This window comes from Protopterus annectens, chromosome 3.part1, assembly GCF_019279795.1.
Source record: "Protopterus annectens isolate FY-2018-M chromosome 3.part1, PAN1.0, whole genome shotgun sequence".
Lineage (NCBI taxonomy): Eukaryota > Metazoa > Chordata > Ceratodontiformes > Protopteridae > Protopterus > Protopterus annectens.
Window position 1 is genome coordinate 475,329,152 of NC_056732.1, and position 26,469 is coordinate 475,355,620.

At 40.9% G+C, this 26,469-nt stretch overlaps 1 protein-coding gene across 1 annotated transcript in view; it reads left to right on the forward strand.

Moving 5' to 3' along the window:
• Window positions 1-26,469, forward strand: part of TAF2 (TATA-box binding protein associated factor 2) — a 2,150,018-nt gene that overhangs the window by 231,135 nt on the left and 1,892,414 nt on the right. Inside the window, exon 4 of the mRNA XM_044066916.1 lies at window positions 1,987-2,105. Coding sequence (XP_043922851.1) covers window positions 1,987-2,105 — 119 coding nt within the window. The remainder of the gene's footprint in view (window positions 1-1,986; window positions 2,106-26,469) is intronic.

A 26,469-nucleotide genomic window follows, 5' to 3' on the forward strand; every position in this document is an offset into this window, starting at 1 on the left:
GACAAGTGTGTCTGGCATTGTGTTTGGCCTTAAGGGCTGTGACTGATTTGCACACTGACTTTGTGATCTATGTGTTGCTTGTGTTATGTCATGAGGTGGCAGTTGTTTCGGTGTCTGCTTTGGAGGCCTCTGCTGTTTTGGTAGATTTTTGATCAGTGCCTCTGAGTATGTCTTTGTGTGTTTATGTGTTTGATTTGTAGTTGTGATAGTTCTATGTGAGACTGGGTTTATGGTGTGTGTGGTTACCTTCTCCTCCTGTCTGGTTTTGTCAGTCCTGAGTTGAGAGAGCTCAGCCTCCAGTTTGGCTATATAGTTGCATCTCTCGCATGTATTTGTGTTTTGTGGGAGGAGGAGAGGGTTGTCTGTGTACATGAGGCAATTGTAACATTGCCTCAATATTCCCAGATTCACCAGCTGAGCAGGAGAGGACGCTAGCAACTGACCCTTTGACATGCTAGAAGAAATGAAAAAGTTTGCTGTGTAACTGAGTCATAAAGGACCTATAGGGAAGTGGGTACTCAAGGGGGTTTTAAGCTAGTGAAGTACTTTGTATAATATAGAAGTGCTTTACCGGACTAAAAAATGCTTTAGGAACAAGTCTGGTAGCGCCCTGTATATGTATAGTATCCGCCTGTATCCAAGCATAAGTCTCTTTTCAGCAGTTGTCCAGAAATGCTGTGTTAAGTGACTTCCACAGTCACACAGTAAAACTATTCTCTATCTGCAATATAAGAGGCACAAGCTTATATCCTGAGCTACAAAACTAGTCTCACAAAAATGTCACGTTGACCAGGTATCCACTTAGGGTTTAGTACCGAACTACAGTTCAGACACTTGTGCTGACGGTACAAAAGTAGATGTTGAGACGTTATTTTTACATAGGATCAAATGATGCAATGGACAGTTTCCACCTCACAGCTTCAAGGTTCAGTTTTGATCTCAGGATAACCAGAATGTCTTTATTTGAAAGTATTCTGTTTTACACGTCACAGTACTCAGTGGAGAGATTTCCACCTTGCAGCTCCAGGGTTCTCTCTGTAGCTCTGCCACTGACAATACAACAGCATTCACTGAGATGTAATTTTTTAATGGTGTATGACTTAAATGGATAGAGGACCTACCTCACAGCACTTAAACCTCAACACACATGTGCCATGACATGGGTGAGTAAAGACGTCAGGCATTATACATCTTGCATGTGCATTGCACAAGAGTTTGAGAAGAATGCATTATGCATGGTTCAGTTGATAATAGTTTAAAGTGACTTGTATGCAGAAGTGGTCAGAAAGCTGCAGTAGTAACAGACAGCTGGTGACAGCACAAAACTAATCTTTTCATAGATTGGATGGAAGACTGGACAGAATGGGTCTGGGGGACAGATTGTGGTCCTGGAGCCGCACTTTGGACAAGCTTGCATAAAGTAATAAATGATGGAAAAAGACAGATTGTGGTCTTGGAGCTGCACTTTGGACAAGCTTGCATAAAGTAATAAATGATGGAAGAAGATGTGCTGCTCTGATTGCTTGAGAATTTAATACCTGGATTTTTTGGCATACAAAAGTACAAGTTAAGATTTAGACCAGAAAGTATTGTGGAAAGGTAGAAGTATGATTTCCAAAGATGAAAAAACTGTTCAAAACACATGTAAAGTACTGTATTGTGACAAATGTAGATCCCTGTTTGAGTTGGCACAGGTGCCTGTTGAAGGTTTGCAGTTCTAATGACTATATTACAATATTCAAACAGCATCCATGAGAATTAGGGTAGAAAGTAAGTGTACAGTTCGGTTGCAGGAGTAAGCAAACTGAATGGAACGATGAATGAGGAAGCTGTTTGGTCAGTCTGTTTGCATAAACTTAAATTGTATCTGTTCTGAATGTGTGTGGAGGGGCACTCGCATACTAATTATATTGTACATAGCACTTTGCAGCATGGGTGAGTAGATTACTGAAGGCCACAGTAATTTTTTTGCTTTGTTTCTTGTAGGCGAAATCTTGCTCACTTCTCCAGCACCTACTCTGCTGCTGTCAGTGCTGTTGATCCAGATCTTGGAAATGGAGAGCTGTGTATAAAACTTCCATTAGAGCTCTGGAAGCACGTGGATGGTAAAGTACTGTTTCCTTAAAAAGTGTTACCCATTTATAATAGTAGTGCACTGCTTTGAAAAATCTCAGTCTAGAAAGCTGCAGCAGGAATCATGTCATGTGGTACTGTAGCTAGATCTGCAGGAGAGGACCATTATAGGATACATCATTGTAACTGAATTCCAAGGTGACCAGTGCTAGATAACTAGACCAATCACAGTTGAATGCAGTTAACCTTTGCTGACAGGAATGTGTGCATAACTCTAAACTGTTATACACTTTACAGAAAACTGTTCATCTGAAGATTTTTTACATGGAGTAGTAAACAAATGTAAAAGTGCTGCTGTTTCTTTAAACTAGAATACCATGCCTCCACACACTTGACAACTACTGAAGTACATAGAGCTGTGAGCAAGTCCTTAACCCATCTTAAAATGTTTGCCTCATATCCACAATATAGTGTCACATAATTACATACCTGCAAGTAGAGCTAAAACATTTTAATTGAGTGAGCTGAGACGATGAAAAAATAAAACATAACTTTCCTGCTTTTTGCTGCCATTCCACTGACCATCAGTATTCAGTGTAGTATTACTTTTTTTTTGCATAACTAGACGACATGAAGTCAAGCTAGTTAAAACAGAGTCAACCACTCCCAACAGCATTGTCTGTTTTCAGAACAGATTCCCCTTTTCCCTTAGTGTCCACATATACCTGCAGCAACAGTAATTTACTTAATCTAGATAAAACAGATGTAACCTTACTTAAAGAAGTGATAAAGTAGAGTTGTGTAAGTAAACGTACCATAACAGTAGATGTTTGAGTGATCACTGCTACAGTAGCCTTTGCTGTACAGGTTATATCCTGCCAAGGATATAATCCATCGGGAAGGAGACTTCCAAGATGTCTACACACTGATCAGCAGCCTAACTTCAGGTCTCCTAGTCTGAACACAAATTGAGAAAAATGCATGCCATTAAAACTGTTTTTGGATAGAATTCAGTTACTGGCTAGTAAGTATGCTGCCCTGATGCAAGCAAAGAAAGTTTAGAGGACCTGAAAGAAAATCACTAGAAAAGATGAAGCGAAAAAAACTGTATGGGAAAGATTCTGCAGCTGTTCAGCAAAAAAAAAAAAAGTTCAAGTGATGGCTTCCAGCAATAAATATAGACACACATACACACATATAAAGACACACACAGAGAGAGAGAGAGAGAGAGATGAAAAAAACCCAAAACAAATATACTCAGGTACTCAGAGGTGATTAAAATAAAATAAATGAAACATTGAAAGAGTATATTAACTGAAGTAATAAAAGGCTGGAGACAATGGAAGAAGATTTAACTAGCTATTCAGATGAACTGATAAAACTGCAAAACTCGGAGGTTGAAATGAAGAAAAGCTGCTTCAAAAAATAGAGAGTTAGAAGACTAAGCACTCAAAGAAAACTTGAGGATTTTCTGCTGTACCAGAGAAACTACAAGGAAAAGACTGTATTAATTTTATGAAAGCAGAAGTAAACAGCTGGACTTGTATTCTCCATCAAGAATTGTTAATTGAAAAGGCACATAATGTATGCTCCAAATCTGGCCATCAGAAAGCAGCCAATACCTCTATTACTAAAGATGTAATCATACCAGCAGAAAGAGTTGATCTGGCAAAACTGTGGCAGAAGGGAAAAGTGTTAAAAATTGGAGACGGCAGGATTTTTGTGGAAAATGATTATTCACAGTAAACCAGGCAGAAGTGAAGCAAATTTTATCCTAGCAATTGGAGAATGTAGAGAAGCAGATGTTAGATTCAAGCTACTGTACCCAGCAGTTTTCAAAGTATTTTACTGGAAGATCAAAGACATTTTTATGCAGAACAGGCAATGGAGGAAATAAGTTTACCCAACAAAAAGTGAGCCAGCAAGCAGAAAGAGACTTTGATGTTCTTCGTGTTTCACTGTTGCAGTCATTACATTTGGGTAATTTGCCGGCAGGTTGCCCTCAGTCGGCCTGATTAACAAAGTCTTGGGTCCTGCGTCTGCGTCGGTAGCTGTCCATTCTTCCATGACGTCAGGTCGTCAGGGGTATAAAACATGCAGCCGACGCCATTACATCAGTCTTTCTTGCCGTGCGGTGCTCGAAGCAGAAGCAGTTCTCAAGTGCTGGCCGGCTTACTCCTGAAATTTTCGTTTTTGAGTTTCAGAACTGAAGTCTTCAACTTAAAGCTAAGTACCCCATTGGGGAAACGTTTTCTTGCTCCTTGCCGATGTCAGTAAAAGTCAATAATTACATTACTTGTGGGAAGCAAATACCTCATAAAGATTTTCATTTGTACTGTATTCTTTGCCTAGGCCCTGTCCATGATGTACCTTACTGTTGGTTTTGTGCTTTATTTAAATCAACGTACTATCCGTCATCGGTACATTTTTGCCTCAAAATATTTCTGTTCTCGGTTTAATTATCCAGATATGTCATCTGTTAGGCATCCGACTACTGGAATTCTGAAAAAACGCAAAGAAAAAGGCCGTCTAGGTCCAAAACCTCCACTGCTTCTCCTAAGCCAGTCGCCAGTTCGCCGGTACTCAGTGAGGTGCTTTCGCAGCCCCTGATACCCGCTACTTCTGATTCGCAGGCCTCTACTGAGACCCATTCGGAGTCTTATTAGCTTTTTTGTTTCCTTTCATACTAGTGAGATGCTTCACCTATGGAACCCGCAGGTGTCTGTACCTTGGATGGGTCTGGAGCTGCTGTGCAGGCACCGGCTTCTGAGGGTGTATTCAGGCCTACAGACTTGCATATTAAACCAACTCCAACTTCATCTTGATCTCTGTCTAATAAACTGATGCCCAGGCCACATGTTCAGGCCACTATGCCTAAAAAAACAAATGATCAAAATGGCTGAAGATTTAATTACTCTAATCAGGGGTAGTTAACCCCCCTTCTTAGAGGCCTAGGGCTGAGCTTGACTATGAATCTTCTGATCAGGATTCTGTTTCTTCTGTCTCCTCACTTGATCTGGATTTGTCCATATGTACTTATGAGGATTCTAATGCAGAGAATTCCATTCCCTCTGCTTCCCCCATGGGGACTTTTCTTTTGGGGAAACTTTACATACCTTAAGGGAGCATTTCCACTGGGAAAGTCAGGAATTTTCTGAATCAAAAAAGAGGCTTAGGGATTTCCTTCTTCTTCCTCAGCATAGGCCTTTGGCTATACCTCCTGCACTAGACATTGTGTTTTTGGAATCCAGTATGGCCCCTGGTTCCCTGCTTCCGGCTCCTAGTAAACCTGAGAGATACTACAGGGTTCCTGACTCCCGCAAGTTCCTATTCAAAAATTCTGTTGCGGACCCAGAAACCATTTCTCAGGGGCCCAAGGGCATTAAGGCTTCTACTGCTAAAAATACTCCCCCTTCTGATAGAGATTCCAGGGTGCTGGATAGATGGGGTAAAGGTTTATACTTCTGCAACCTTGGTAATCAGGGCTTTAAACTGTCATATTTCATATGCTAAAATATCAACAGCATATTATGGGACTGCTTAAACAGAAAATGATGATTTCTGACTGTGTTAAATAAAGATTTACAGGATTTATTGCATTCAGCTGAACAAGTTGGAAAACATACTTTTCAATGTGGTTTTGATTCTTTAGAGGCCTCTTGCAGGGCTGCTGTTACTGGGTCTGGGCTTAGAAGGCATGCTTGGCTTAAGGAGCAATCTCTGCCTGGTCATGTTAAAGCAAAATTGTTGGATGCTCCTTTAACTCAGGACCGCCTGTTTGGCAATAAGGCAGAAGAAGTTCTAAAAAAGATGGAAGATGAAGATAAAGCTAAATCTATGCAAACTGTGAAAGATTTCTTACAAGTGCAACCTCCAAGATTTAGTAGGCACTGGCCTACTAAGAACTGGTCCTTTCCAGCTCCCTCCAGATCCACCCAAGCCAAACCCAGACACACCAAAAGCACCAGGTTTCAGTCCCAAGGGACTCTCAGAACTAAGCAATGGGGTGCTTCCACTTCCAAATCTAGAAATAACAAATACACCTCTCTATGGTAAACAGTCTCAGTGACTTACCTTTACAATTACCAAGCACATACCTTTCAGCCTCCCCTTTGGGGGAAAAGATTGCTCTTCATGCAAAAAACTGGCAACTCATAACCCAGGACAAATGGGTTTTAAATGTAGTGTTCCAGGGATACAGATTTCATTTCCACACATTACCAACTCCAAACTGGTAGCCAGACCTGCCCCCAAATCAGTGGGCAGAGGCTCAGAAACAAGTACTTTCCTTCTTAAACACGGGGGCTATTAAACTGGTACCAGAAGAGGAAAAGGGACAAGGTTTTTATTCCAGACTTTTCCTGGTACCCATAAAAGACAGTTCATGGCATCCAATTCTGGACCTGCCTACTCTAAACACCTTTCTGGACATTCCAAAATTCAAGCTGCTGACTCTTCACCATTTACTTCCTATGCTAGGCAAAGATGTCTGGTTGGCAACTCTAGATTTGAAAGAAGCTTACCTGCATATCCCAATCATGGAATTTTGCAAAAGATACCTACACTTCAAAGCAGGCTACTTGCACCATCAGTTCTCTGCACTGCCCTTTGGCTTGTCTACTGTGCCCAGGGTATTCACAAAATGCCTGGCTCCAGTAATTGCATTTTGCAGGCAAAGAAATATTCAGATATATCCATACCTGGACGATTGTCTGCAGAAAACCAGGCCATACATAAAAAACATCTGGCGTTTGTAAAAAGGGTTGTAACTTGTCTAGGGTACACCATAAATGAAAAGAAAACACAACTGGTACCCCCTCAACAGATTACATTCCTGGGTGCAATCTTGAATACAACTGCCCAGATGGCTTTCCTCACACCAGAAAAGCAAATTCATTTGGTAACTTACTTCAAACAGGTGGCCACAAAATCCATGCTATCTGCAAGACAAATACTGCAAACTTGTGGGTGGACTGCAAAGCATATATCCCATGTTATGTCATTAATGTTTAGAACACTAAAAGGGGAAAAACAGTAATGGTGAGTAAAACCATTTTTATTCTTATTAGTATTTATATAAAATGATGGAAACAGCATGCTGTATATAGTAAAGCAGTTTTGTGCAGTCGTGGGTATTTTAAATGCAGGGAAGTCTTTCCAGTGACTTTTGAATGTGTTAAAGATATTAAAGTAAACACGTAGTTTTTTAGTTGTAAGAAATATAGGCTTTACGGTATAACGAGAAGAAAGGCTGGACAACAGCAAGTTTGATGTTATGCTGTGTGTGATGATGTGAAGTATTGCCAGCTGTGGCAGGAGAAGTAGGGGAGTGGATGTGTAACATATGCCAGCATAGTTAGCTGGAGTTTAATAAAAAATTATGTCATTTGTATATCAAACTGATTTATACAGGTACTTTGTAAAGCTGCTTGTGCTTAAAATGTACTAACAGTGGGTCCTGATGGACAGAAACAAAATATACATTTGTATCAGACTATACTGCTGTAACTGAAGAAATTAAACTTTTGTCATTTAGGAAACACACAAGTGCTACCTAAATGAAATTTTGAGTGTCAGCTCTTTTACTGAAAAAAAATCAAACACAAAAAGACAAGAAATAATAAAAAGTAAACAACTATAGTACAAACGTGTGTGTCTAGGTAGCTGATGCACATGCTTGTACACTATTTATATTCACTGGACAACACTGACTACTAACACATGAAAAGAAAAGTACACTGTACACAGAGGTGAGATTGGGTGATATTGCACATAAGAAAGTGATTGGAATTGCATTTGAATGATATATTAATTGTAGTATGCAATAAATAGAATTACTGTATGGAGGGGGGGGGTGAGATCAGAACAATCTAGCAAAACTTTGATACATCCAGATTTACGTCTGCATTAATAAGTCTTATTGCAGTTGGATAAAAACTGTTCGTGAATTTGGAGGTCCTGCAGTTGGTAGTCCTAACCTTCTACCAGATGCAAGTTTAGTGAACTAACCATATGCTGTATGAGAAGTTTCACTCGGTATTTTGTGGGACCTTATTTTACATCTCCTTTCAAAGAGCTCCTGTAAGGTAGGAAGACTACTGCCTACAGTCTTTTCTGCTGTTATTATTCTTTGCAGCTTCTTCCTTTCTATTGTTACTGAACCATACAGTGCATCTGCTGGTTATAATGCTCTCGATGTCTCCTCTGTAGAAGGTATTTAGAGCATAGAGAGGCTTTGCCTTCTTAGGAAGTGTAGTTGCTGGTGAGCTTTTTTAAATTAGCTGGCCTGTGTTTGTACTCCAAGAAGGATACTCCGGTATATGTAGCCTTAGGAACTTTGTAGTTTGGACTCCTCCACTTCTTCACCGTTGATCTTGAGGGGCAGGTGCATGGCAGAACTTTTTCTGAAGTCAGTGATTATTTCTTTTTGTTTTATTGACGTTCAGGTCCAATTTGTTTGATTTCTTTTTGTTTCATTGACGTTCAGGTCCAAATTGTTGTTGATTCAGTCAGGGAGTTGACCTCATTCCTATACCCACTCTTGTCATCACTTATGAGTCCCACCACTGTGGTGTCATTTATGAATTTGATGATGTGGTTGTTGCTAGCTTTCGCAGAGCAGTCATGGGTAAGGATTGAGAACAGTAGAGGACTCTGCACACAGGCCTGGGATACTCCAGTGTTGACTGCAATACTCTCTGAAGTGTTGTTACTAGCACAGTTCCTTTGTGGTCTTCCAGTCAGGAAATTGAGGATCCAGTTGCAAATCCCTTTATTTATGCCGAGGTTGATTACCTTTTCTATACGTTACATTGGAATCACCATATTGAATGCTGAGCTGAAATCTATGAACAACAGCCTGGCATAGTTGTCCTTCTCTTCAAAATGTACCAATGTGAGGTGAAGTGCCACTGAAATAGCATCAGCAGTTGATCTGTTTGCCCGGTAGGCAAATTGCAGTTGGCCAAAGGATTGGGGTAGTACTGTAGTCAAATGTCTTCTAACCAGTCTTTCAAAGCATTTCATTACATTTGATTTAAGGGCCACCAGCCTGTAATCATTTAGGCTGGTGGGGGTTGGCTTTTTTGGGCAGAGGGATTATTTTGATTACTTTGAAACATGCTGGTACTTTTTCCAGGACAAGTAAGGCATTGAAGATGTCCATCAGGACTATGCTGAGTTGGTTTGCACAGCCTTTCAATACTTTCCCCAGAATGTTATCATGGCCAGCAGCCTTCCTGGGATTCACTTTCCATAGTTGGTTCCTTACATCTACAGCATTGAAGTTGACTGCTGCCTCCTTTTGGTCATTGAGAAGCTTTACAGCCTCTGTGTTGTTTTTCTCTTCAAACCTGCCATAAAATGTATTTAGACTGTCCAGAAATTTAGTGTTATCACATTGAGCTGACTTGGTCTTGTAGTCAGTTAGCTGTTGAATACCATGCATCAGGCTTCTCGAGTCTTTTGCATCATCGAAGCATCCTTGTATCCTCTTTCCATACTCTCTCTTGGCCTCCTTGATGTCCTTTAGGTTAGCCCTTGCCGCACTTAGACCCTTCTTATCTTTTGCCCTGAAAGCAGTGTTTCTTGCCCTCAGCAACTCATACACCTTTAACGAAAAACCAGGAACCAGAGAAGAAGGAACAAGCTGCAAAAATACACTGGTGGAAACAGGCACCCAAGCACAAGCCTTTCTGTGCTTGTGCTTGAGCTCCTGTTTCCACCAGTGTATTTTTGCAACTCGTACACCTTGCTGTTTATCCATGGTTTTTGGTTGGCTCTGACTTCAATATTTTTGATATTCATTACATTCTCCACGCATTTGGATATGTAAGCCATAGTTGTTTCAGTATATTCATCTAGTTTCACCAGATTGTTCACTGTGGCTGCCTCAAGACATCCCAGTTTGTCATACCAAAGCAGCCCCTGATCCATGGCTTCTTCATGCCAGACCCTGATTTGTTTCACAGTGGGCTTATCTGTGATCAAGACAGGTTTGTAGGCTGGTATTAGTTTTATGGAGATGTGATCAGAGCCTCCCAGGTTTGGTTGCTGTGCAGCTCTGTATGCCACTCTTATGTATGCCTTGTCCAGCGTATTTGCTCCCCTTGTGGGAAAATCCACAATTTGGTAGTAATAGGGTAGCACCTCCCTGAGATCTGCTGTGTTGTAGTAGTCAGTCAGAATTCTTGCATTGCAGCTCACATATAGTATTAAGCAGTATATGCAGTGCTTCGGTGACGTTAGCACTCGGTGATATATATATCTGTTATAGAGACCATTTAGTTCTCTGGGCACATAAAAATGTTTGCATTTCAGTATCAGACACGTTTACAGAGCAATGTTCATTCATAATGATAGTTTTTGCAGCAGCTGTCATTCACAAAAATGATATATATGTTAACAGAGTATACTGGAAGAGAAGAGGTTAAGCTCAGCCCCAGCTGACTTTTAGAAAAATATCCTGAAGTTGAATTACAATCTTATGGCCTAAATTAATTATCTCACCGGTATCAATGCACCCAGAGACAAAAAGTCTGTACTAGGAAGCCTTCTGTATTGTCCTTTGGGATGAATTAATTGCTGCTCTGGAAGGGTAGAAGTTTGAAGTTGTTTAATGGCTTCCAGAAGCTGCAACACATCTGTCTGTGTGCATGGTAACACATATGTGTGAGATTCTGGTTCAGTTTCTGGTAAAGGGGGGCATAGATGAGACTGAAGTCTCAGAGCAGTCTGTTTTTGTAACCTAAAAAGGAACACACACTCACTTCATCATGGCCTTGCTTTAGTAAGTAAGCAGGGAATTGTAATTCTTTAGATCAGTCAGGAAAATGTAGTGAGATTAGATAAGTACTGTTTTTCTGTATCGGTGTGATTCTATTCATCTGTGTTATTTTAATATTTCCTGTGCCAAACTCTGGTGTTTATTACAAATATATATTTAGTATTTTCATGTTCTTTTTAGTATTAAATATATTTAAACTTTTCATTGTTGCTGGTCTTTTAGAGAATGTTTTAACCTTTGCGAATAATTATATTTATATGGTGACATGTGGCCGCTCCTGAAAGCCTTGCCGTTTGGTCAACATTACCATTTGCATTAATGTTGATTTCACTCAGTATAACCAGAAACCCTTGCAAGAGCCTTAGAGTAATTGGCTTTAGAGTGTCCTGGTGGCAGTAACTACCTTGTAGTCTAGGGAGAGGAGCATAGCTTGTAATCCTGTGCCAGCCTTTCCCAGGTGTGTGTGTCTGTAAGCTACTTGGAGTAGGGACACAGAACCCTGGTTTCACAGAGAGGGTAATGGAGGACTTTGCCTGGGATGCTCAACTGTATAGCTGTGCCAGTGGAGTGTCTTACTGGGGGCCTGGAGAGCGAAACCTAGAACATGGACTGAGTGTGTTCCCTGTGTACTCTTAAGGGAAATTATGCTTGGTGCAGACAGCTGCATCTGAAAATTCTGTGGGTATTTATTTTTGCTCCAAGTGTATGTTCCACACTGGTGTCAGTGGTGAGGATTCAGGCTTCATGATTACTGGCCCAGAGGTGAGAAATAACACTATGATCTTGGGCTGGTGGGGATTGGGTGTAAAAGTGATCTCACTATATTATATGTAGAATAAAGGTATTTTCTCTTATTTTCTTATTTTACAAGGGTGGATATCTAGAATAATACACTCTGCTTAAGCTATATATTTTTTTGTAAACAAGTAGGCTTTAAAACAAGACAGAAAAATGAAAGCCATGAAAATGCTAAGTTTCCTACATCTGCAAATATATTAGCTTGTTTTTTTTTTTTCCAGTAGTAAATGTTCAGTGGGAGTCGAGAAGTCTGCAGCTGAAGACAGTTGTACATGTTGTTCTGAGTGAAATTGACAAAGATTCATTACTGAGTACTTTTCCATAGAGATGAGCTGTCTGCAGGTTCAAGCAATTAATCTTGAAAGTTCTGAGCATTCTTTGCTGAGGGAAATACAACATTTTAAGGTACGATGGCAAGCAGTTTAGTGAAAAATAAAGTTCAAAATTATGGGATGTGAACAACAGCAGCTTCCATAGCAGCATTAATACTTTAAAACAGAGCAGACAGCAATAACTGCAAGTGGGAACACAAGCTGTAGCATGTCCTTTAGCATGGGTAGCCTTAATTTTAGGTTAGGTAATGTCTGTGGTTCCAGCTGTCGAATTTGGGCAATTGTTCCTTTTCGTGGAGGGGAGGGGTTTGAACTTCATATCTGAAGATGTACATGGTGTTGTGTTTAAGTTAATAGCGGATGGGGTGTTGTGAAAATATATTTAGTTTTTTTGTTTGAAGGTTTCATTAAAACAAGAAAAGTCTTGAAAAAAGTGACATAGGTTCAAATGGAGATGAGAAGAATCAACTGTATAAAAGATTGCCTGCACTTCCATATGCCGAGTATAATCAGTAAACCCGGAAATGTATCGGACACCAGAATTAAGAACTTTTGTGCAACGAACAGGAGAAGCAGTGGTGTATATGAAAAAAAGAATAAAAGGCTGAATGTAAGCAGCAACAGGAAAGGTGACATAGGCACAATGTCGCAGGGTTTCAAAAGTTGGAGTGAAATTATTACCCTAGTAAGTATTTTGGAAAGGAAAAGAGGTGAAACAGATTTTTTTTTGAGATAGTATGGAAAGTCAGGAAGAGAAACTGGATGAGGTGGTGGATGGCTTGAATAAGCGTACAACAGTCATCCAGGAAGTCAAAGCAGAGTACCTGGAGAACTATGTGAGGAAGAGAAACATCAAGGTGGTAGGTATCCCAGAAATCTATGAAGGAAGAGAGTGTATAAAATGATGCACACTGCCTACCTTGACCTGGCCAAGGCCTTCGATACTATTCCCCATGCCGGTATAAAAGGTAAACTTTCTCAACTAGGCATCAATTCATATGTTACCAGATGGGTAGCAAACTGGCTCACTGATAGAACCCACCTAGTCAAAATAGGGGAAACCACCTCATGTAATTGACCCATAATAAGCTGTGTACCCCAGGGATCTGTCTTGGGACCTCTGCAGTTTGGGATCTACTTCCTAGAGGTGCAGCCCACATGTAGTGGGCTATGGCTGACCAAGTTTACAGATGACTGCAATCTGGGTGCTGTCATAAATTCCCCTAGTAATGTGGGCATCCTCCAAGAGGGTCTCGCCCAAACAAATGACTGGTGCCAGAAACATGGCCTTAAACTAAATGCCAAAAAATGCATAATCCCTTATGGGGAGAATGATGCCCTCACAAATTATCACATCAATAATAAGGCACTAAGCATGCAATCAGTCGTGAGGGACTTAAGTACCCAGGTTGATGACAAACTGACCTTTGACCACCATATTTCCTCCATTGTGTGGAAAGCCTTCTACATGGGGCCACCTCATTAGTAAGGGTATCTCATCCAGGGACAAGGTGGTTATAACATCCTGATATTCTTCCCTTATACTGAGTACAGTGCCCCTTTCAGCATGTACCACACAAAGCACATGCAGCAGCTGGAGAGACCAAAGAGGTTCCTCACCCGTAGAATCCAGGGCCTCAAACATCTGCCCTACACAGAGAGGCTAAAAAGCCCTGCCCCTCTACCCAGTCTCCTACAGACTCCTCAGAGATGACCTCTCTCTGGCTTACAAAGCAATCTCAGATCCCGGCTTGATGGGACTGCTGCATAAATGCAGTTGAAGCTTCACTCTGGTAACCTGCATGCGTGAACTCAACCTGGTCTGTGACATCAATAGGACTTGATGGGACAGATTTGTGTACCAGAGACTCACCCTTTTGTGGAGTAGACTCACTCTCCACATAAAGTAGAGTATCTCATTAAACTTTTTTAAGCATAACCTGGATAACTGGATGGGAACAGAAAATACACCTCTGGGATTCCACCTGTGTCCCTGCTTGACAGTGGCATAGGGTGCTGACTTGGAACATGGGCTATAGTCTTGGCTAGGCTTGTAAGGGCCTCAGGGCCAATAGCCTAGTAATTTCCTATGATTAAGTAGTCTGCTGGCAAAAGGACCTGATTTCAGGAGGAAGAGATTAAAATAGAAATGGCTCATCTCATGGTACAGAGACCTGTGGTGGAAGAAGGACGTGGGTGCAGAGCAGTTATGGTCTGCTTGCAGATGTTTGTGTTGAAAGAAAAGTTAAGGCAGCTGTAAAAACTGGGCAGTCAATTGAAATTGAATGAGAATAAGGTCTACATGTATCAAGATTATTCCTTTGAGACAAGGGAGAAAAGGAATGCTGTGAGAGTCTGAGTAGAGGGATACAATGGTAACTGTTAGATCCAGCAACCATAAGGATTTACGTGCAAGGAGCAGTGTGGTCATTCTGTAAACCAGAGAAAAAAAAGATTAACTTGTGGTATGGACAGGATAATCAGGGCACAAGAATGACACCAAGAATGCAGAAAATGCTACAGAGACAAATATTCTGGGGAAAGAGACCAATTTTTTTTTCCGGTTTTCTAGAAGCATCAAAAGTTAACAGAAACCGTACAATAGATTAAGTAGGCTAGAAGAAGAGAAAATGGGCAAAAGGAATTGAAGCCACAAGTCAATAATTCAGAGCTGAATGTTTTAATACAGACAAAGGCACCAGCTGTTATATGAGGTAATTTGTAAATAAGGAAAAAGATAGTTTTGACTGAAAAAATACCTAAAAGTTGAGCATGTAGACTGCTTAATGGACTTGCAGATACAGAAATAAACTTTGTGTAAATAATTACTGTCACGGGGGTATATCATTATTAATATAGTGGCTCACAATCTGTTGGAACTACACCTTGCATGTATAAACTATTTATATTAATAACTGCAATTTCCTTAAATTACTTAAGACATGTTATTGTTACTGGATTTGCTATACTTGACAACGGAATGAATAAGGTGAGCCTAAGTAAGTAAATTCTTCTCCTTTGTTTGATGTGGATCATTTAATAAGGGGAGGATGACATTGTTTAAACGTTAGAGCAATGAGTGATTCATGCTGTATAATAGAATAGCAGCATATGCTTAAGCCGAAAAAGTAAAGCTTTAAAAGCGCGGGGGGGGGGGCTGTAAGAGTTAAGGGTTTCATTCAAAGAGGAAAAACTACAGGACAGCATTTGAGCACTGTCATGGCAGATATGAGGAGGAAGTGGAGAGGTCTTTGCTGTCAAGACACAGCAATGTATATGGTTTCAGTTTTTTATAAATAATGGATATAGTTATACTAGTGGAGGTGGGCAGAAACCCAGCCTTTTATAATACATTGGAAATGGAAAAAAGTTTGAAGGTGGATCAGAAAAGGAAGACTATGACAAGGGAAATGGGAACAGGGATTTCAAATGGACATAAATTGAAAGAGAGTAAAGAAATGTGGAGTATGGGCAGGAGTTTTTTCAAATGGCGTTTTGGAATTTGAGTGGGCTCAGACAGGAACAGAAGATTGGATATATAAAACTATATAAAAGGCTTTGAGCTACATTTGATAGGAAATCCAAAATAAGAAATGGTGAATACTCCACAACAATCGAAGTAAGCCAGGAGGATTGTCAACTCATATGACTATAAATCCACAAATGTATATGAAAGGAACAACTTCTTTATTGAAAAAAGTAAGCGCTTTCGCGTCTCTCTGGATGCTTCATCAGACTTAAAATAAAAACCAACATTCAAAATCACTTAAATACCGCACTGCTTACATAATAAACCAATGAAACATCTCGTAGCAAACATCTGATAAAATAAGGATAAACCCTTAAAGGTATATAGATTGTATGCAGTTGGAAAAACACATAGTCATAGAAACCTTCAGATATATCACTCTTGAATAAATAACAATTGTTAAAAATGGACATAAAAATAGTGCTTCTGAAGCTAAAAAAGTACATATAAATATATATAAAAATCATACATATAAAAGCATAAGCATTCAAAAGTGTGTACATTAAAACTTCAAGATATCTATACCATTAGGATAACATAAGTAATTTAATGTCTCAGGGGTTTATCTAAAAGAAATGGCTTCAGTGTAAACCTATCATTCAAGCCATGCCCTTTATCTGCAGATAGCCTAATCATCCATCTAGCTTCCTCCCTTTCAGTATGATTACTAATGTTCCCTAATCTTTCAGTGGCATATATAAATTCTAAAACCATGAACCCAAAAGTATGTGTCGTGTCACTTTGTAGAACATGATTAGCTGGAGCGTTGCATTCATTCTCTCTGTTGATAGCATATAAATGTTCCCTGATCCGTTCTCTTAATGTCCTATTCGTTTTGCCAACATAGAAACATTTACATTTGTTACAGAGAGCCAAATAAACCACATTTCTTGATTTACAATGGGCGTAGTGGTCAAACTCATACTTGATACCTGTATCTGGATGTACAAAGCCATTGGTATTCATAATAAAACTACATTGATTGCAACTATGACATGCATAGGTTCCCTTCCTGGAGGAGGTTAACCTATTGGTTCTTCTCTTCTCATAGCAAAGCAATCTTTTTAAGGATTTGGTGTTTCTATAACTAAAACTAGGATTGGATCCTACTAATCTTTTTATATTGTCATCCAGTTGTAGTATCCCCCAATAGTACCTTTTTTAGGCAAGGCTCAAAAGTCAAACCCACCCCCATAGACAGCACAAGGAACAAGAAACTAAGGGTAATGCTGTTTAACGCCAGAAGTCTTAACCTCAAGATGCACGCACTCGAAGCTCTCCTCAGTATGGAGAACATAGATATCTGTGCAGTGACAGAAACCTGGTTCAAGGTTCCAGAGAGCACCCCAGCACTACCAGGCTATACCTCATATCATGCTTTTCAGCCCCAAAACCCGGACCGAACCACAAAAGGAGGGGGAGTTTCCATATTTATCAAGGATATCCACACCTCCAGGTTAGTGGCATTGCACGAAGTATCGGAGACCATCCATGTGCAACTAACAGTGGGCAAGACTGCTTTTCAGTTTATAGCATCCTACAGACCACCCTCTCAAAGTCAGGAATCCCACTCGGCTTTCCTGAAAACATTGGAGAACATGAAGATCTCTCCGAACACCATTATATTGGATGACTTCAGCTACCCAAACATTGACTGGGAGCACTACTCAAGCCCCAGCACCTTAGCCCAAAGGTTCCTGGAAATTATAAACTTAAATGCTATGGAACAACTAGTCACCACTCCCACAAGAGGGGACAACATACTAGACCTGATCATTACCAACATGGGGACTCGATGCTCCACACCAGAAGTATATCACTCATTGGTAAGATCAGACCATAAATTAATTTCATTGGATGTCCACATCCTGACCCCACCCCCCAGCCCAGAAAACCACAGTGAAAAACTAATCAAAAGCGAACTTCTCACTTCTCAAAACCGAAGTGGAATCCTTCAAGGCCCCAGGGCCAGTAGAAACTACGGCCCAAACTGCAGAATCCTATATAAACACATTCTACGGACATCTCCAGGAATGCATGGATCATGCTATCCCAAACAAAACCAAGACCCAATCATCCAAAGGCAGGCGTCCAGTCTGGTGGACCCCTGCCATAAATAAACTGTACAACAGAAGGAGGAAGCTACTGTATGATAGAGCAAAATCCCTAATAGGGAAGGCATCTCTGATCAGTACTAGCAAAAAATTACGACCCCTCATAAAATCCTCCAAGGCCAGCTTCGAGAGAAAAATTGCACAGGACACCAAAGACAATCATAAGGCTTTTTTCAGTTATGTTAGGAATCTGGGATGCAACTCCCAGACTTGTTCTGAGTTTATTCTAAAGGACAAAAAATACACTGAACCCACAGACATCGCCAATATACTGGCAGACAGGTTCAGTGCAAACTTCTCCACCCCCTCCCCCCCCAAAAGAGCAAGTATCTATCCCGGCAGAGGGCTGCCTCCCAAACATCTCTGATGCTCAGGTGAAGGCTGCCCTCTCCAAAGCAAAAAACACTGCTTGCATGGGACCAGATGGCATCCCAGGTTGCGTCCTACATGAACTCCAAGAGGAACTAATCCCTCAAATAAAACAGCTATACAATCTCAGCCTCACTACAGGATATGTGCCCACAGAATGGCGTACAGCAACAGTGGTCCCACTCCACAAAGGTGGAGCCTCTACGGACCCTGGAAACTATCGCCCCATAAGCCTGACTAGCTTAGTCTGCAAGGCTATGGAGAGGATCATCATGGAGCTCATAAAGACATTGGGGACCTACAGACACTAGATCCTACCCAGTTCGGCTTTGTCAAGGACAGATCCTGCCTTTTGAACCTGGTTGACTTCTTCGAAACAGTCACCAAAGCCATAGATGAAGTGAAGGTAGTCCACACAGCCTATCTGGACCTTGCAAAGGCATTTGACAAATACCCTACTCGGGCATCATAGATAAGCTATCTAGCTTAAATATAATACCTTTGTCACAAGATGGGTCGCAAACTGGCTCAAAGACAGAACCCACAGAGTGAGAGTTGCTGGAGCCATGTCAGACTCGAAACCGGTCACAAGTGGTGTCCCACAGAGTTCTGTCCTGGGACCACTCTTGTTCGGTATATACTTTTCCGAGGTACAGGCAAACGTGGAAGGACTATGGCTCACCAAGTTTGCAGACGACTGCAAACTGGGCACCATAATCGACTCTCCAGCTGACACAAACATCTTTCAAAAAGGTCTCACAGAGACAGATAACTGGTGCCAGCGCCATGGTTTAAAGCTAAATGCCAAAAAATGTATAGTCATACCCTTTGGCAAAAACAATGTGCCCACAAATTACCACATAGGTGGAAACCCATTAAGTACAGAGAAAGTTATTAGGGACCTGGGGACCCAAGTTGATAGCAATCTCTCCTTTGAAAACCACATTGCCAAAGTGGTTAGAAAGACCTTCTACATAGCCCACCTCATCACAAAGGGTTTCACATCTAGATCAAGAGAGGTAATCGTGCCCCTTTATTCATCCCTCATCAGGCCCATCATAGAATACAATGCCCCTTTTGGGATGTACCTTACCCGACACCTGCAGCAATTAGAGAGACCCCAAAAGTATCTCAACAAGAGGATCAAGAGTCTCAAACAGATGCCATATGCTGCTCGGTTAAAAAAACTCCAGCTCTACTCAGTTGCATACCGCCTACTTCGAGGCGATCTATGCCTGACATACAAAGCTATGTCAAATCCAGAATTATTGGACATTCTCCACCTCAGTAAATCTAAATCCCTTAGAGCCACACGCTCGAGGGACTTGAACCTCAGCACAGAAATAAATAGAACTTGCTGGAGGGACAGGTTCATAACCCAGAGGCTCCCTTCGCTCTGGAATAGAATTCCAGTTCATGTGAGGCAAAGCACCTCACTGAATCTCTTCAAGAAGAATCTAGATAGGTGGATTGGGGATCATAGGTTTGTCCCAGGGATTACTCCCGTGTCACTATTAGACAGAGGCACAGTAAACTAAACCTTAAAAAGGGCACAGTATACTCAAATCAAGGGGTGGCGTAAGCCATACAGAATCGGGCTAGGCTTATAATTGCCCCAGGGCAGATAGCCTAGTATGAACCTATGAACCATGAACCTGTAAAACAGGCACAGGATATACTTCAGTGATTGGTTTAATTAACTGCTGGGAACATAATTTTTGTGGTATATAGATTTGATTTGGCTAGTATTATATGATCAGTAAGTTGGTAATAACACAAAATGTAATATGCATAGTTATGGGACAGATATTTACTGTATTTTTTTTCTGATTGTTTAAAAATGATCAGCCTGCCAAACAGTGTGTGCATGTAACACAAAAGTTATAAACATATTAAAAAAAAACATGTATAATAGGTAGGAACAGTAGCTTTTTATCATGATGGCTATGCTGTCCTTAAAATCTTAGAACATAGCAGTGCTGCAGGAGACGCATTTGGAAAGAAATGAGCATGTGAATTTGACAAAGGAGGAATTTCAGTATGTATACACAGAAGAAGATAAAGGACAAAGGAAAAGGGGAACATTTATCCTATTTGCTGGAGAGGCTCCCTATAGTGGTGGCTCCCTGTAGTGGTAGCAGTGGAAAAAGAGAACACTAATGGTAGATATGTGGTAGTAAGGGGCTGTTTGCAAGGGAGGAGGATTACCTTGGCATGTATTTATATTCCACCAAAAAACTGCTACTGTGGAGCTTAAGACAATTTTGGAAGAAATAATTAGCTTTCAGCAGGAACTATTACTTGTAGGTGGGGACTAGAACTTGATTTGCAATAGTGAGGATGCATTAGGGGACCCAGAAAGAAAGATGTAACAAAAAGAGGGTAGATTTCTGAAGACATTTATGGAAATATTTGGTACAGAAGATATGAATTCAGTAGTAGGATCTCTTACAAAATTTACATACTATTCCACAAGGTACAATAACTGGTCTAGAATAGGTATAAATTATATTTCACATGAACAGTTGCTTTTAATTGAAAACTTTGCCGCACATCCATTAACTGTTTCATATAATGCACCAATAAAAGCTAAAATAAAAATGAAACCCTGACATCTTCCAACCTACCTGTTAAAAATAGAAGCATTTAAGGAATGTGTACTGGAAAATTTTCAAGAGTTGTTAGGGAAGTTAGGAATATCTTCATAAACTACCACCCCATTAGCCTAATGTGCCTGGTCTGCAAGGCTATGGAGCGTATCATCATGGAACTTATAAACAATGACATTGGTAAATCTCCAAACTCAGGACCCCACCCAGTTCGGGTTTGTAAAAGGCAGATCATGTCTCCTAAACCTGATAGACTTCAGTCACCAAAGCCGTAGATGAGGTTAAGGTGGTTCACACAGCCTATCTAGATCTCACCAAGGCTTTTGACAGCATCTCCCACTCTGGAATTATAGATAAACTCACTAAACTAGGTATAAATCCCTATGTCACAAGATGGGTTGCCAACTGGCTCACTGACAGAACCCACACTGTGAAAGTAGCAGACTCCAAATTCAGCTTCAGACCAGTGACAAGTGGAGTACCCACAGGGTTCAGTCCTGGGTCCTCTCCTGTTTGGTATCTACTTCTCTGAAGTACAGGCCAACACAGAAGGTCTTTGGCTAACGAAGTTCGCAGATGACTGCAAACTAGGAGCCATAATCAAAACTCCAAAAGATGTGGACATCCTACAAAACGGCCTTGTTGAGACAGATGCCTGGTGTCAAAGCCATGGCCTCGAGCTCAATGCCAAAAAGTGCATTGTCATTCCTTTTGGTAAAAACTCTGTACCCATGAACTACCACATAGGTGATAAGAGACCTTGGGACATAGATGGACAGTAGTCTCTCCTTTGATAATCACATCGCCACAGTAGTCAGGAAATCCTTCTATGTGGCACACCTCATCACAAAAGGTTTCTCATCCAGGAAAAAAGAGGTCATTGTTCCCCTCTACTCGTCACTCATTAGACCCATTATAGAGTACAATGCACCTTTTGGTATGTACCTCACAAGACATCTAAAACAACTGGAAAGGCCACAGAAATACCTCACAAAGAGGATTACCGGCCTCAAAGAGATGCCCTATGCAGACGTCTCAAAAAACTGCAGCTTTACTCCGTTGCATATCGCCTGCTCAGAGGCGGTCTCTGCCTAACACACAAAGCTATGTCAAACCCAGAGCTTTTAGACATGCTCCACTTAAAGAAATCCCAATCCCTACGAGCTACACGCTCTAGGGACCTAAACCTCATCACCACAATAAATAAAACATGCTGGAGGGATAGATTCCTGTCCCAGAGACTTCCCATACTCTGGAACAAACTACCTATCTATATCAATCAAAGCTCCTCATTAGCACTGTTCAAGAAAAATCTTGATGATTGGATGGGAGATGGGAAATTCACCCCGGGGATCACTTCTGTGGCTCTGCTCGACAGTGGCACAGGAAAATCATTTTCTTGGGTGGCGAAAGCCAGGGTACCTTTGGCTAGGCTTATATAGGCCCTAGGGCCAATAGCCTAGTACCTACCTATGAACCTAAGTTAGAGCTAGTGAGTGGGATAAAATGAAAGTGGAGTTGAAAGACAGGGTAGAAATAAGAGAGAAGGGATAAGCGAGAAAGGGGTCTATATTTCATTTGACACCATTCCCCATTCAGGTATTATTGATAAGCTCACCAGCCTGGGCATAAACCCTTATGTCACAAGACTGATCGCAAACTGGCTCTCGGACAGATACCATAAAGTAAGAGTAGCGGGATCTATGTCTGATTCCAGACCAGTAACGAGTGGTGTGCCTCAGGGCTCTGTCCTGGGGCCCCTCCTGTTTGGCATATACTTCTCAGAAGTACAGGCAAACACAGAAGGGCTGTGGCTGACTACGTTTGCAGACGACTGCAAACTGGGTGCTATAATAGAGTCTCCAGCCGACATGGAGATCCTCCAGAAGGGCCTAAATGAGACTGATGCATGGTGTCAAAGCCATGGTCTCAAGCTAAATGCAAAAAAATGCGTAGTAATCCCCTTTGGAAAAAATAGAGTACCCGCAAACTACAACATAGGAGGTAATCCCCTGAAATCTGAAGAAGAAATAAGGGATCTAGGGACCTAAGCAGATAGCCAGCTTTCCTTTGATAACCATGTTGCCAAAGTGGTTAGAAAATCCTTCTATGTGACCCATCTGATCATGAAAGGGTTCGCATCAAGATCTAAGGATGTAATGGTGCCCCTGTACTCTTCCCTCATCAGACCCATTATTGAGTACAATGCACCAATTGGAATGTACCTGGCTAGACATCTCCAGCAGTTGGAGAGACCACAAAGGTACCTAACCAAGAGGATTACTGGCCTCAAACAGTTGCCCTATGCAGCACGATTGAAAAAGCTAAGACTGTTCTCTGTTGCATACCGCTTTCTCAGAAGCAATCTCTGTCTAACGTACAGAGCCATGTCCAACCCAGAATTGTTGAACATGCTCCATCTTAGCAAAACCAAATCTACTCGAGCTACACACTCTAGGGATATAAACCTCAACACAGCAATGAATAGAACATGCTGGAGGGATAGATTCCCTTCGCAGAGACTTCCCTTACTATGGAACATGGTCCCGAACCTTGATGAGTGGATGGGTAACAAAGTTCACATCGGGGATCACACCAACAGCACTACTAGATAGGGGCCAAGGGTACTATCTGCTAGTACAAGGGTCTAGGGAACTACTAAAGGGGCGATGAATACCGCACAATGTGGCTGGGCTAATATATGCCTTCGGGCAGATAGCCCAGTACCAACCTATGAACCTATATCACAACGTCAAACTTACAATAGTTCAATTGTTGTAATATCGAATAATGTCCAAAACCCAACAAAACCAAAAGCACAGAACAGCGTTCCATGACAAAAAAAATTAACCTTAAACTTAAACACCCCACACACACCCCAATGTGGGGGACTGTGCCCCCCACACACCCCCTACTTAAATATACCAACTCCGAGATCACACCACAGTGGAGGAACTAGCAAAGCCCCCTAAAATGGCCACAGATTGTCTTTTTTCCCCTGGGAAAAAAGTCGATGTGCTGTCGCTTCACTATTTTCCACTTTCGGACTTTAGGGTTCGATATTACAGCGTTGTAATTTAGTCCTGAGAGAAAGATATGGTTAAGAAGTAATAGGAATTACTTAGAGCGACTGGCAAGAGGTAAAGTATTGCAGAAAAAGGGAATCTCGCAGAGCAAGAAGAGGTGCAAATGCAGAGTGCTAAGGAGAAAATGAGGGAGTTATCTGTATAGTATGTATGAGTCTAGAGCGTTTGCTGTTAAAGCAACTATTTTTGATAGTACCTCCAGAGCACAAAAACTTAGTACAGCAATAGGCAGCAGAATATAGAAAGGGTTGTTGCCAAACTTAGCAAGCATATAACAAGAAAAATAACCAGAGATCCTGTAGATGTTTTAGAGATATTTCAGAAATTTTATGAAAATTTGTATAAAGCAGAGAAATGTGGCAATGAAGAGAGCACAAATGGAAATATGTATGGACATCCTATGTTTAACAGAAACATGGTTAAAGCCTGGAACTCAAGATAATGAAATCATACCTCCAGGCTACAATATATTGAGACGTGATCGCAACACAAGAAAGGGTGGGGGAGTAGCAATTCTATTCAAAGATGGCCTAATAGTTACCTCTTCATCCTACAACCCTCCTATAGACAATAATGCTGAGGTTCTCATCTCCAAAATTCAGCTCAACTCTAATAAAGCCATATATATCATATGTATCTATTTACCTCCTGGGAACAACATCTGCACACTAGAAAATATACTTAGCTGGGTCACTTCAACCTTCCCACAAGAAACTATACTCCTAGGGGACTTTAATATTGATTGGAAGAGCATCAGTACTGAACATCCAACCTCCCATATTAACCTTCATGGCTTATCTCAAACCATTACCTCCCCTACTAGAATCAACAAAGCAAATAAAAAAGAGACTACCTTAGACTGGATTCTTATTAATGACTTCCACCAAACTTACATGGTAGGAACCCTACCTGATGATTTAAGTGATCACTCATCACTCTCACCCCACAAAATATAGGACTATTCGGAACAACAAGCATTTTAACTTAGGACTATTCCAAAGTGAACTTAGTGCTTGCAATTGGTCTCCCCTAAAAACCCTCCCACTTGAGACTGTTAAATACATCAACTCTAGAGTCTTAACTATCCTTGACCAGCATGCACCTAACCGTACCATCAGAATCAAGTCAAAACCAGCACCTTGGCTAACTAAAGAAGCCAGGCAAAAAATCATACACAGAAATGAAACCTGGGCTAGATGGAGAAGCACCAGAATAACAACTATTTAAACAGCTGAGAAATATGACAAAAAAGCAATATTCTCAGATAAAAAAAGACTTCTACTGTAAAATGCAGTAAACACACCAAAATAGCCCACAGTGATTCTGGGCAAGTATCAATAGACTCCTATACCCTGGTCACTCCAGTACACCAGCCCCAACAGATACTAACCACAAAGACCCCCATCAAAACTGCTAACAGCTTCAATACTTTCTTTACTGAGGTCATACAATTTCTGGCCAGCCAGCTATCCCCTGACAACTCTAGCTTTCTGATCCCCAACACTAACCCTCTTCCTGCATTTCAATTGCAACCCATCTCTACCAATCTTATTTACAAACTCATCCAAAAACTGAAGCCTTGTACTCCATCTGCTTACCAGATCCCAGCTGAATATCTGCAAAAAGCAGCTACATCTGTAGCTTATCCTATATCTATACTTATAAACAGAACAATTAATGAGGGAACCATACCAGCCATGTGAAAAATTTTTCACATTATCCACCTACATAAAGGTGGCAACTCAAATGAATACTCAAACTATTGACCTATAGCCCTACTATCCCCTTTAGCTCAAATCATGGAAAGATGCATTCATCATCAGCTACTTGACTTTTTAATTCAACACAACATACTAGCTAATACCCAGCATGGTTTTAGGCCATTCCATAGTACCACTACTGCCCTCTTATCCTTCACTGATTCTCTTAACAGAAACCATAATAATAATATTCTCTCTTCAGCTCTCTTGATTGATCTTTCAAAAGCTTTCGACATGGTAAACCACCCTTTGCTTATAAACATTCTCAAATCACTTTCTCTTGATACTCGAGCTATACAATGGTTTTCGTCCTACCTCAGCAACAGGCAACAAGCAGTGGTTTGGCAGAATAATCTATCATCCCACCTACCAGTCACTCTGGGTGTTCCCCAGGGCTCTGTTCTAGTCCTCTACTATTCTCAATTTTTATCAGTGATCTGCATTTAGCTATTCCTCAAGCTATCTGTATACAATATGCAGATGATTCTACACTTATCTGCACAGCCAATTCCTCCTCTGAACTGCAATCCCTAACTCAGAAGGTGTTTAACACAGTAGAGACTTGGTTTTTAAAATGTTGTCTACTCTTGAATCCCAAAAAAACAAAACTCCTACTCTTTACTCCTACCCGCAAGTCCACCCCAATAGACTTCTCAGTTATCTCTAAAAATGGTACCCTCATTTCTCCTGACTCTACCACCAAACTCCTAGAAATTACAGTAGATAACCTTAACTTCAACACTCATATTAATGACACCATAAAAACAGTTGGGCTCCCTATATAGGATCAAACCTTTCCTTACTTCTACAGCTAGAACTACTATTGCCCACTCTCATCTTATCTCTACACTGCTCTATGCCTCACCAATTTACACAAACCTAACAAAAAACAACCTGCTCAAACTAGCTAGCACCTATAATAACATTGCCCGATTTGCCACTGGTAAGCCCTTCAGAACCCATCACTATCGGAACCTAAAACAACTAGGATGGCTTGAACTACAAAATCAGCTT